This window comes from Hippoglossus hippoglossus, chromosome 1 (assembly GCF_009819705.1).
Source record: "Hippoglossus hippoglossus isolate fHipHip1 chromosome 1, fHipHip1.pri, whole genome shotgun sequence".
NCBI lineage: Eukaryota > Metazoa > Chordata > Actinopteri > Pleuronectiformes > Pleuronectidae > Hippoglossus > Hippoglossus hippoglossus.
In genome coordinates, this window is record NC_047151.1 from 24,431,100 (window position 1) to 24,444,129 (window position 13,030).

A 13,030-nucleotide genomic window follows, 5' to 3' on the forward strand; every position below is an offset into this window, starting at 1 on the left:
TTCCTGTTCATAAAAAAGAAAAGCAACACAAACAGAGACACACACACACACACACACACACACACACACACACACACACACACACACACACACACACACACACACACACACACACACACACACACACACACACACACACACACACACACACACACACACACACTCCTAGGTCTTACGGAGGGTTGTCGCCCAGGCCGCGGCCTTCGTACTGAAGCACCATGTCTGTGCCGTAAACGTTCAGCAACTTGTAGGGATTCACAGACACGAGGATGCTGCCTATGTACGTCTGTGTGGTGGAGGGAAAAAGGGAGAGAGAGACAAAAGGACAAGAAGGAGAGTGGATGAGTGGATGTAGCTGACAATGACATTTGAAGATATTTGTTATCCAATTTGCATTTTGGAAATGAGGTATACATAGACGTGTTCCTGGTCGTAGCGCTTCTTCAGGTTCATCAGAACTGTGGTCTCATTCAGCTCACTGAAATCAAACAACGAGCAAATTAAACACACACACATGCACAGAGCACATATTGTCCCACTGGAGCACAATTCCCACACTGGCTTTGATTTCCAAAAAATTAATTATGCTTCAATGTCACTCAATGACTTTCTCGGTGGAAACTAAAATGATGGGATGTTGTGAATCACACAGGGGAAGTTTTGACTTGAAGCAGCGTGGGATCATGAAAGCTGTTGTCTTCACCACCATTGCCAATGAAAATCTCCCTGACTGATGGGATAATGAATTCAAGTTTTATTCATGTTAGGCAGCAAATTGTAATAAATATTCCTGAAGCATTATACAAACAGCTAACTGGCTAGCATTGTGTTTTTCCTTTCGTCATTAAGTGGGTAAAGTGGATATGACACAAAATGTACGCTATCCTGAATAGAATTGTTGATTTCTCTAGGTGTGAACATTGTTTTTAGACATTTTAATGAGGGATTGTTACATATTATAATTTTTTTTACGAACTTAAAACCCAGGATTTCTGTCTGTCCGTCAGCACAATGAATGGATCTGCTCAGAAATGAGTGTGACATGAGACACGACCAGCTGTGAGGCGGCTTGGTAATACTGGTTTGTGCTTACGGCAGCTGTGTCATGTCCTCCATTCCCTCCGCCCAGTTCTTCACCCTGTGGCCTGTCGTGGGCATGCTCAGGATGGAGAAGATCTGGCCAAACAAACATCATGCTATGTAATTATTCCAATACTGTCATGCAACATTGTCAAAGCTTGAGGGACATTGTCATCCGCTTGATGCAGAGCTAATGTAAAATATGCAGACATTTGAATATTGTTGTTGGTGAACTCTGCAGGAAACTGATGTGGGTCATCCACTTTCTTTGTCCTGGGTTTTATAGCTACTGCTCGAATATGGTTTGTATCACACTCATCCCTATTCAAATGTTTTGTCAGTTGTCATAAGGAATCATAAAAAACTTCCAATCCACACATGTAGAAACTCATGAATGAATATATTTCCCTACCTTGTCATACCAGCTCTGACCAGGTGCTCTGTCTCTGTCAGGAGTCCAGTCTGGGTCCTGTTGTCCGTCAAAAAATCGAGCCGTGGGTAGATATCCTTCCAGCACTCCGTCTTCTCTGTACATGGCCCACTTTGACAGATTCTGGACGGTCCCATGTGGTAAAACCCTCTCAGCTGCCCAAACGTCCTCCCCTCCCTCCCCTCCTCCACCTCCCGGGGCATTCCTGGCCCAGTGGCCTGAGTGTGGCCCATAGGGAGGAATCACAGCGTAGCGGTTATCCTCACCCTGCAGGCCCGTTGGCACCCTGTAGGAGGCGTAGCGAAGATGCTGGTTTTGGATGGCATCGTTCAGACTGGGGTTGTGGAACTTACGTGTGAGAAGAGATCCATCCGGCAGTCTGGGGGGGGGGGGGGGGGGGGGGGGGGAAACAAAGGCTCTAATCATGAAACACAGGGTTGCACAACATGGAACAAATCACGTCCCTGCTCCAGGATAAATACTTTCTGTTAGTTCCGTGACTTTTCAACTCTAATTGTCCGTTGATAGTCAAAAACATGCTGTATTTATGTACTGCTTCATTCATAAAAGAAGGAAGAGAAAAGGATGTTTCTATGTGGGGTTACACAAAAACCACTGAACTGAATTGCACCAAACTTGGTGGAGAGATGGGGTATGACGAGGTAAGATTTTGACGGATTCTTATCACTAACCTTAAACAATATTTGACATATTGTATTGATCTTGATTTTAATAAATCAGACATATTAGTTTTTTTCCCTTCAATTATTATTATATAAGACAGAAATATAGGATTGTGTGGTCTTGGTGGAGGCATGTGCTCTACTGAATTATACTCTAGTTAACAATAAAAACAAAGTTAGGCTTTGTTGTCACCTGCCTAATTTATTTACTATGTCAGGAGCCAATATGAAAGTAGTGATGACAGAACAAATAATCTCACAAATAACAGAAATAAAACACTTGCTTAGATAGTTTCATAGGGTTTATGTTTAAATTCAAAAAACATTTAACAATCCAAAACTCAGCAGATTGTCTTTGACAAACTGGAGTTTTCTTCATGATGTCATTCTCCCAGTTCCCATTAATAGTGTCGTTCCCTACCTGTATCTGACACCATGGAGTTCCCCATTCTGCATTACTGAGGTGAGATTGGGAGGGGTGGGTTTAGGCGCGCCTGACAGTGCAGAGTTTTCTGACAGGCGATAGAGACCTGTGGATCGAAGTGCCTGGTTTTGCCTCAGGGCCCCTGAAAGGTTGGGCTTCTGGCCGGGGATAACCAGGGAACCATCACGGAGATGGTATGATGCGTTTCGAAGGTTGTCATTCAAAAGAGCCTGCGGATTAAGTTACAATTACATGGAACTAAATAGTACAAATCATTCTCATCATAATAATGGCTGAAAGGTTATGTTTGATTTTTAAACACACATGGTGTGGATTTGGGAAAGATTAGAAAATAAAAAAGCAGGTACAGCTGCAAAGTTAAAATCAAGATAAATTGAACAGGTACACACCTTAGACAGGTCAGGGGTAACTGGCTTCCGTGGGTCAATAATGATGGTTCCGTCAGGGAGGGTATATGACAAACCCTTTAGATAGGGGTTCTGCAGGGCGGCCGTCAGATTGGGGCTCTTTGGTTTCCTCGGGTCCACTATGATAGTTCCATCTGGGAGCGTGTACGAAGCTCCTTTCAAGGCAGGGTTGTTGAGGGCCTAGATATAACAACAGCAGTTAAAGAAAGTCGGAGAACTTAAACAAGCCGGAGAAGTTAAACAAGTGCCAATTGAATTAAATGGTAACGGTATATTTATATGGGGCTTTTCTAGTTTTTAGACCACTAAAAGCACTTTACAGTTCAATTTTCCCATTCATGTACATAATCATCCAGCACTTTACGCAGCACTTTTTCTGTCACAAACCATTCACACACCGCCAGCACAGCCATCAGGGACAATTTGCGATTCAATATCCTGCAGGAAAATTCAGAATGTTGACTGGAGGAGCTGGGGATCGATCCCCTCTACCTCCAGAGCCACAGCCACCAGAATTTATTTATTTATTAAAAGGAGCAGATGGGTGTTTTTAATTAGCAATTATTATCAGCAAAATACAAAGAGCTATATCAATTTGTTAAAAAAAACAACATTCTAAACCATTATTACTATTTGGATGACAGGGGAGGAAAGAGTAATAGAACAAAACACACACAAAAAAAACAAAGAGTCTGTATCTACAGCTCACATTGGCCAGTTGTGGTGATAAGGGAATATTTGGGTCATGCATTCCTTCTGGTAATTTGAAGGGTGCGTCTCGCAGCATAGAGTTTTGAAGAGCGCCGGACAGGTTTGGAGAGACAGGTTTCCGTGGATCAATGATGATCGTGCCATCTGGCAGCGTGTACGACGAGCTTTTCAGGTAAGGGTTCTGGAGTGCGGCGGCCAGGTTCGGGGACTTCGGTTTCCTGGGGTCAATCACGATGGTGCCATCAGGAAGAGTGTAAGAGGCTTCACGCAGAGCTGGGTTGGTCAGGGCCTTAGCCAGGTTTGGGGAGATAGTTTGCTGCACAACACAGACATTAGTTAAACTTCAGCTGATAAAATGTAATCAGAACAGGGAAGAGATGTCATTTTATTAAAAGGTGAATTCGATTTAAGTCAAGGATAAAGAGTCATGGGTTACTTGCTGTCTGGGATCTATAATGGTGCCATCAGGGAGAGTATATGAAGCAGTCTTGAGATTCTGGTTCTGAAGAGCTCTGGAAAGGTTTGGAGACATGGACCTCTGGGGCACACGTGGGTCCTGTGTGGATAGGAGTGATTGGAGAGTACAACAATAATAATGCAATTTGTTATCTTAGTACTGTATGAACACAAACCCTTTGACATGTTCCTTTTCTACCTACCCTGATCCCTGATCCATCAGGCAATGTGTATGAGGCGCCACGGAGTTGTTGGTTTTGCAAAGCATTGCCAAGCAAAGGGGAGGAACGTACATTTGCATATGGTGACACCAAGGTTCCGTCTGGCAGGCGGTACGATGCCTGCATCATCTGTGGGTTTTGCAGGGCACTTCCCAGCATTGGAGAAGAAGGTGGTGGGGGCCCATAAGGGGACCGTCTGAGCTGCATAGGTGTCTGATAAGACGCTTGGCGGAGGTTAGGGTTCTGCTGTAATGCGCTGTGGAGGTGAGGCCCAACTGGGGCATAAGGATCTCGCCGTTGCATCATTGGTGATCGTAAAGATGAAACACCCTGCAGGTCAGCTCGGTTCAGCAGGGCATCATGGAGCAACGGTGCTGGGCCAGGTTCAGAGATATAATCATATGGGGTAACCACAGTTGGCCCGTAAGGTGAACGAAGCTGTGGAGTCTGATAAGAAGATACACCTCTTAGGGCCTGACCATGTCTCATGGCTCCAGAGAGCATTGGAGATGAAGGCACAGATGCAGCATATGGGGACTGAGGCCTATGAAGGGTAGAAACATAAGATGCATCTGTCACTGCCCGATTCTGCAGAGCTCCAGAAAGCATTGGGGAGGAAGGTGGTATGGGTTGTTCATAATGTGACATTGGTCTTTGTAAAGGAGAAACATAGGATGCATCTGTCACTGCCCGATTCTGCAGAGCTCCAGAGAGCATTGGGGAGGAAGGTGGTATGTGTTGTTCATAATGTGACATTGGTCTTTGTAAAGGAGAAACGTAGGATGAATCTCGTACAACTTGATTCTGCAGAGCCCTAGACAGCATGGGAGATGAGGGAGCCATAGGCTGCTCATAAGGTGACATTGGTCTCTGAAGTGTGGTAACATAGGATGCATCCCGAATGGCCTGGATTTGCATTGCGCCAGTCAAGTTAGGGGATGAGGGATAATAAGGTTCTACATATTCAGGAGCCATTTCACCCATGCCTACCACCTCTGGGCCAAGGGGTGAAGAAAAAGATGCCTGCCGGATAGCCTGATTCTGCAAAGCATTAGATAACATGGGAGAAGAGGGAGCAACAAGCTGATCAGCATAAGGATCAGCATAGGGGTCAGATACATACGCTTCTGGTGCATAAAAAGGTGGATGGGCAGCTCTAGAGGGCTGACGAGAGAGACGAGGAGAGAGGCGCGGGGATGCAGGATGGCGCATTTGTTTCAGAGACGGTTGAGGAGAAGCAGGGGGCATCCTTCTCCTGGACTGCATGAGGGGACGTCCTCGAGCTACAGGACGAGAAGGAAATCGGCCAGATTCTCTCCTCCCCAGGGGAGCACGGTGGACCATGTGAGGGGAGTTGAAAGGGGAAGAGTAGAGGGAGGAGTCCACTGTGAGAACAGAGGACCTATTGCTCCTCATAGAGGTGGTACGGAATGGACGCACATTCTGGGTGGGTGGGGGCACTGGACGCCCTCTGAGACCCATAGGGGAGGGTCTGACAGTACCTAAAGGAACATTTCCCCCCATCCTGAGCCTGGGTAAGGGGGTGGGGTCCCTGAGCAGCCGAGTTGAGCGGCGAGACAGGGTGGGAGATGATGGGGCTGGACGGCGCCCTGCAGGGGATAAACTGCGATGAGATGGAGAGGGAGATGGTCTCCTGCTGAGCTGTGGAGAGAGAGGGGCAGATACATGACCAGGGGAGCGTGGAGCAGAGGGTGGCCCATGCATCCTCCTCTGCCCAAATGGACTGCGAGCAGCAGTGGGTGAGGCTGGGGGACTTCGCCTCCTCATGGAAGCACGTGGTGAGGAAGGTGGAGAACGTTGCCTCATTGATGCTCTTGGTGAGGTTGTAGGACTTCGCCGTATCAAAGAAGCACGGGGAGAATGGGGGGGTGAGGGTCCTCGGGTAAGAGGAGAAGGTGATCTCTGAGGCTGCATTCTACGCTGGGCGAGGGGGGACGCCATGGGAGATAAAGGAGGGGAGATCTGTCTCAACATAACAGAGGGGGGTCTTTGAGCACCAATGAACCCACTCCTCATGGGTGGTTGTGGAGAGGGGCTTCGTCTACGTGAAAGCATAGGAGAGGGTACAGGGGAAGGCATGGCAGAGGGATGGTGTGGCATCTGAGGGGAGGACATCATGACAGAGCGGCGGGATGGAGTCGGAGAGGGTTGGAGATGGCGTGCAGGACGAGGGGACATACTTGCTTGTTTAATAATCATGGCAGTTGGAGTAGGGATTAAGGGGAGGCCATAACCCTGTTGTTGTGGCATCATCATTGGATCTGTCATCATCTGCTATTAAAAAAAGACAACAGAAATACAAGAAGTTAAAGAAGCAATACATTTGGTGAAAATAAGATAGAACATGCACAAGTGGCTTCACTTTACGGGGGACGTCATGTTATCTTTATTTACAGTCTACGGGAAAACATCTATTTAAAACCTACTTTTTAAATATGACAGAAAAGTTACTACAGATACTGCAAAAACACTGTATTATAATGAAAAGTGCAAACATCCTACTATTGAGTCACTAAACCAGTTTTTTTATGACAAGCAATGTAATACTACATGACTCGTTACAGACAAGTGGCTGGAAAAAATAGCATGAATTCAGATATTCATGTCTGATCTGCAGGAATTTGCTAATTGGCTGTTAAGTAGCCACCAATAAACCTAACAAACCTATTTTATCTCCTAAGCTACAGTATATTTTTAGATTGACCCACTATGTGCTCTCTAAAACACAGTAGGAATTTTCGAAGGTTCTACAAAACCAATGACAAAACAGACACAACCACTTTACCTGTGGTGAAATCAGTTGAGGAGCCATCTGTTGCTGCGGCAGCATCATTTGCTGTGACATCATCTGTTCTTGTGGTGACATCATTTGCATCATCTGTTCTTGTGGGGACATCATTTGCATCATCTGTTCTTGTGGGGACATCATTTGCATCATCTGTTCTTGTGGGGACATCATTTGCTGTGACATCATCTGTTCTTGTGGGGACATCATTTGCATCATCTGTTCTTGTGGGGACATCATTTGCTGTGACATCATCTGTTCTTGTGGGGACATCATTTGCTGTGACATCATCTGTTCTTGTGGTGACATCATTTGCTGTGACATCATCTGTTCTTGTGGTGATAACATTTGTTGTGGCATCATCTGCTGCTGTGGTGACATCATCTGTGGCTGTGGTGACATCATCTGTGGCTGTGGTGACATCATCTGTGATCTCATTTGGGGGGACATACTCTGTTCTTGTTGCATCATCATCGGTCGCTGCTGTGACATTATCTGTGGGGCCATCATCATTTGATCTTGAGCAGACATCATCATTTGATGCTGCGGCGACATTGCCATTTGTGGCCGTAATGACATCATGTCACCCGGTTGACCTGGAGCAAGAGAAAACTGGTCTTCATATTGGATTTCTGACATGTCTTCAAATTCTGGATCAGGTGGCAAAGTAGGTGGAGGGGGCAGGGGCACTTCCAGACGCTCTTTACCAAAGAGGCGCACTTGAGGTCTAGGAACTCTGAATGTAATCTCCCCTCCCTGAACTCCGCCGATATCATCCCCATATTGAGCCATCTGGTCTGCATACTGGTCCCCATACAGGCCTTGCACCTGATTCATCCCCTGTCCTCCGAAGGCCTGCTGGCCTACTGGTGGGAAACCCATTGCCTGTTGAGAGCTGTAGTCCTGATAGGGCATGCCAGAATCAATATAGCTAAGTTGGTGGTCCGGTTGAAATCCCCCTTGCATCCCCATAGTTGCTCCATAGGGGTTCTCATAATAACCTGCATGTCCATTGTCATAATAGCCCCCTTGTCCATCATCGTAGAAAACTCCTTGACCATTTTCATCATAAAAACCCTGAGTCTGAGGGTCAAGGTATCCATCTACTGCTCTTCCATACATGTGATCCTCACCCACTGGTGCATAATAGTCCACACCCTCTTCACCATACATTGCCATTGCCTGTTGTTGCTGGTAACCATAGGGATCAGCTTCCTGGTTGTAATGGCCTTGGGCATCGGGATAAGGGCTATAGTAGTCCTCCATGCCCTCATTGTAGAGACCTTGTTCATAATATTCGGCAGTTGGATCATAAAGTGCTTCCTCCTCATAGTAACCCATGTCCTGATACTCTACTCCCCCTGCCCCATTGTCGTAGTAACCAAACTGACCTTGGCCTCCATATGCTGCAGCTGCCTCATCTCCATAACCACCATAACTATCGTAATAGTCCCCATAACCTTTCTGGCCAGCTGAATGTCCCTGGTTGTATCCATAAGCCTCCTCCCCATGTTCATAACCATCATTTTGGTAATGTCTAGAGCTGGCTTGTCGGCCATGCGCTCTACGTCCCTCCCAACCGTGGTGTTCTGAATTTCTCCCCATTTTAGTTGACAGGAAACGTTTGGTCAGCCAGTTAGTTGCCGCTGCAACTTTACCCAGCAAGAGACTTCTGTTCTTGAACTCATCAGGAGGCCCGTCACCATCCTTTTTTTTGAATAAGCCTTTAAAGAAGCCCCCCTTCTTCTCTTTTGAATTACTCCCTCCGCCCAGACGAAGCAGCATATAACTTGGCTTCTTCCCACCATTTGCTTGCTCTTTCTCCTTAGTCCTCTTTTTGCTGGCCTTAAACCTCATCATGAATCGAGAGGTGTTCTTCAGCATTGACTTGCGGCGTTTCTTCTTGGCAAGTCGGGTTTTTCTCCTCCCCAACCCCATGAACAAACGCGACGTACTCTTCAGCTTCTTTCTGCTGTTCCTGCGCCGCTTGAAACCAGAAAACTTCATGAACATCCTGGACATGTTCTTCAGACCTTTCTTTGGGATTTGCTTAATTGGAAGCTGCGGAACTTCCTCTTTCTTTTTGCCTTTCTTCTTTTTCGCGTCAGCATCAGATTTCCCACCTTTATCTTTAGATTTCTTTTTTCTGCTGTAATCTTCATCATCCTCGTCGTCCTCATCTTCGTCTTCATCCTCCTCATCCTCCGAGTAGTCACCATGTCGAGACTTCCCCCCTTTCTTTCCCTTGGCACCTTTGCCTCCTCTGCCCCTCCCTCTTCTGTCATCCTCTGAGTCTTCTTCGTCATCTTCTTCTTCACTAAACTCTTCATCCTCTTCCTCATCACTAAAGAGCTCATCCTCTTCCTCCTCAGACTCCACCTTCTTACCCTTCCCTTTATCTTTTCCTTTCTTTCCATCATCCTTACCCTTGGATGGCGCCTCTTTACCCTTCTTCCCCCCTTTCTTATCATCCTTTCCACCTTTCTTATCGTCCTTTGTGGCTTTCTTATCATCTTTTCCTCCCTTTTTGTCATCCTTCCCTTTCTTTTCCTCCTCTTTCTTTTTCTCTGGTTCAGGCTTTCCACCCTTCTTTGTGTCCTTCTTCTGATCTTTCTTGCTGGGCATTTTGACACGTGGCTAAGAGCACACCATGCCCTCTCTTCTGGATGCAATGCTGTAAGCCTTCAAAACACACAGACACATACATGTTACATACACACTGCATGGAAGGCAATGAAAGTATTTTAACATGAAGAAAATATTATGTAATATTTCTGTAAAATATAATAATAATCAAGAGTCTGACCTTTAGGATTCCTTGGTTTAGATATTCCTGCTATACTCTGTGCCAGAGTTGTAAGCAGGGCTGGTATCAGTGTGAGGACAGGTCCACCTGGCCAAAGCAGTTCTACACTGTCTAAGTTTGGTCCCCATGAAGACTCCTGTCCAGACATACACAGTATCAGTAATCTTTTTACCCCAAACACACATGGCCACATGTTTATACTTCACATGCATATAAGTACACACACAATGAAATCAGTTATACTCCAAATATCACCACCCTATTTAGGAACTGACCTTAAATGTATTTACAGAGATTATCAAGTCAGTGCTACTGTTTCAAAACCACAAACTGTCTTATGCACTTAAGTTATACCTTGGGCTGGGCAATGAAACAATATCAATAATTATCATGTTATAATTTGTACCCATAGTAACATAACAAAGGTTCAATATATCAAGATATTATAGCACAGTGAGGAGGTACAACACATACTTGATAGTAATTTTTAAAACCACAGCCTTCAAAGCAAAGTCTTTTTTCATACGTCAATTTGATTATTATCGATATCAACTGATATAAAAACTTTTATCTTGGTATAATATCTGGCCATATAACTCAGTCCTGATTAAAGCCACTAATCACTGTCCAACTGTAACATTGGAGTCTCAACCTACAATCAAACCCACTCAGACTTCTCTTAAACCTGTTCAGATTTTACCCACAGATCTCACCACAGCTCACCTCAGCACCTACTCTGGAGCTCAGACCCCTGCTACGAGTTCTTTGACTGTTCAATCTCTATCCTCTATCTTTCTACTTGTCCACACTACAAAGGAATCTTGACTCAGAGAGATTTCTTTCTCTTATATAGAGACATAAAACTCTGATTCTGACATTGCATATTTCTACCTGGAGATGTCAAACTGCACTGTGAGGTTTAAGGTGAAAGGATTCAACCTGTCAAAATGAAAAACAGGCCAAGTTCCAGAACACAATGACAATGAATGAGGGCGCATCTGAAATTAGTGTGAATGCACTAGGGAGGACACCTAAAAGTGATTAATAGACATGAATAAGTTGCTTTTCTCTGGATCAATGTGCAAAATACATGTAAATGTATGGCTGACTGTGGTGACAGCAAAAATGTATCTGTGAAACTTTAAAACTTGGATTTTAAAGGTGTTTATAATTAATAAAACACCTTCTTTACATTTAATTGTGCCTGTATATGAGAAGCGTAGACCATATTATCACGATAAACCTCAGTGAGAACTCTAACAAGAGATTTTTACTATGTTAGTTTAACTAATATCCACACATATATGATCACTGCAGCATTTGCTTTCTGTAAAACTAGAGATACAAACACTAAAAACACATAAACAGAAACGCAGCTGCTCCTCTAGTTCAAGCTCTACCCCCTCTGTGGTCCAATCTTTCTCCTGTAGAGTTGTAGTTAAAGGGAAACTCTTGTGGCACTGTCACCAGGCTCATTCATCAAGACAGTTCTCCGTGATAGTCACCTCCACATGAAATGACAGACAGCACAGAAAGGCAAGTGTGGTGGTCGCCAGGATCTCTGAGGTCTCCAGATAAGCTGTGTCCTTGTTGGAAGTCTCTTCTTCCGCAAAAGTAAGCAAAACAAAAAAACCCTCCAGGACAAAGTCTGTGGATCACACTCAGCTTCTTCCTCTGACCTACTCCGTCTTCTGTTGCTCACAACAACACATTCCCTCACTCAACACAGCTCTGTTCACACTGCCCTCCTCAGAGTTCGTGACAGCTAGTGTGTGTGTGTGTGTGTGTATGTGAGGGAGAAAGAGAGAAGGGCAGATGGGTTGCCGGGTTGTGTGTATGTGTGCATGTGTGTGTGTGTGTGTGTGTGTTTGCATGTGCATATATATGTGCATGTGTATGCATGCATTTAAGGAGTTCCTTTTCATAGAAGGAGTCTTAATTTGTCATCAGGCTCCACAGGTGAAACTTGAGAGCTCTGGGCAGCGGAGGGGGCGGGGCATAAATAATACAAAAGGTCCAGGAGAGAGAGAGAGAGAGAGAGAGAGAGAGAGAGAGAGAGAGAGAGAGAGAGAGAGAGAGAGAGAGAGAAGCAGACACAAGATAAGCCTGATTGGCAGTAAGATGCAATCAAATCCAAAAATAGACAACGAGCAGTCAGTAGAGCACACACCTCCGCCAAGGCCCAACAGTCGCCTTCAATTCCGCACCAAGTCGGGCATGTTTGTTTGGCCATAGGTGGAAAACTAGTGAAGAGGCATATCATCAGCTACACAGTGGTGGTAGTTATAGGTTTTTCATTTGGATCTGCATCACATAAACAACCAAACAAATCATAAACCAACCAACGAGACTAGACCTGTGAGCCAACCAACCAACTAACCAACCAAATTAACAGACAGAGGTGAAAACATAACCTTCTCGGTAGAGGTAATAATTAACAACCTCAAATAGCTTTTTCATTTATGTGTTACTTGTGAAATTGTGAATAAGAGAACTCACACAGAAAACATTATGCTCTCTGACCTAAAATCTACTCTTCCTCTTTTTCCAGAGTAACATTTACTACCAGGCCCGTGTGTGTGAATATATATTAATATGCGAGTGAAAATGAGCGATGCATCGTTCTAATAAATATTATATTAAAGTAGCATCAGCGTGAGAGATGCAGGCGGCCACCAACCTGCTTCCACATAAGTAACAGCGAGAGAAGAAGAAGCAGCGGCAGGAGAAACACCCACTTGCTTGATATATGACGTCTTCCCTGTACGTATCAATAACAGAGGAATGACTCTCACGAGCGCACACACACAAAGTGACGGATCGGTAACAGGGCTGTGATTATAAGTGCCATCAACCAAATTATTCCTCTTCCAGAGAAAAGGGGTCGGATTGCCAGATCTGTCATGTTACAGGCCGAGGTGTTGGGTTGCCAGATCCTGATCTTTTGGCCTTGGTGTGTAAGTGTATCTGATCATTACCAACCAG

The 13,030-nt window shown here is 45.0% G+C and overlaps 1 protein-coding gene across 1 annotated transcript in view; it reads right to left on the bottom strand.

The window, feature by feature from the left end:
* The window catches only part of myo15ab (myosin XVAb), a 44,985-nt gene extending 32,861 nt beyond the window's left edge, over positions 1 to 12,124 (bottom strand). Inside the window, exons 1-12 of the mRNA XM_034596832.1 lie at positions 11,446 to 12,124; positions 10,046 to 10,181; positions 7,240 to 9,921; positions 4,416 to 6,725; positions 4,193 to 4,312; positions 3,755 to 4,072; positions 3,028 to 3,225; positions 2,615 to 2,847; positions 1,493 to 1,889; positions 1,094 to 1,176; positions 415 to 478; positions 177 to 286 (exon numbers count right to left, since the gene is read on the bottom strand). Of these exons, the coding sequence (XP_034452723.1) occupies positions 177 to 286; positions 415 to 478; positions 1,094 to 1,176; positions 1,493 to 1,889; positions 2,615 to 2,847; positions 3,028 to 3,225; positions 3,755 to 4,072; positions 4,193 to 4,312; positions 4,416 to 6,725; positions 7,240 to 9,864 (6,458 nt within the window). The 5' untranslated portion in view covers positions 9,865 to 9,921; positions 10,046 to 10,181; positions 11,446 to 12,124. The remainder of the gene's footprint in view (positions 1 to 176; positions 287 to 414; positions 479 to 1,093; positions 1,177 to 1,492; positions 1,890 to 2,614; positions 2,848 to 3,027; positions 3,226 to 3,754; positions 4,073 to 4,192; positions 4,313 to 4,415; positions 6,726 to 7,239; positions 9,922 to 10,045; positions 10,182 to 11,445) is intronic.
* Positions 12,125 to 13,030: the final 906 nt, after the last annotated feature.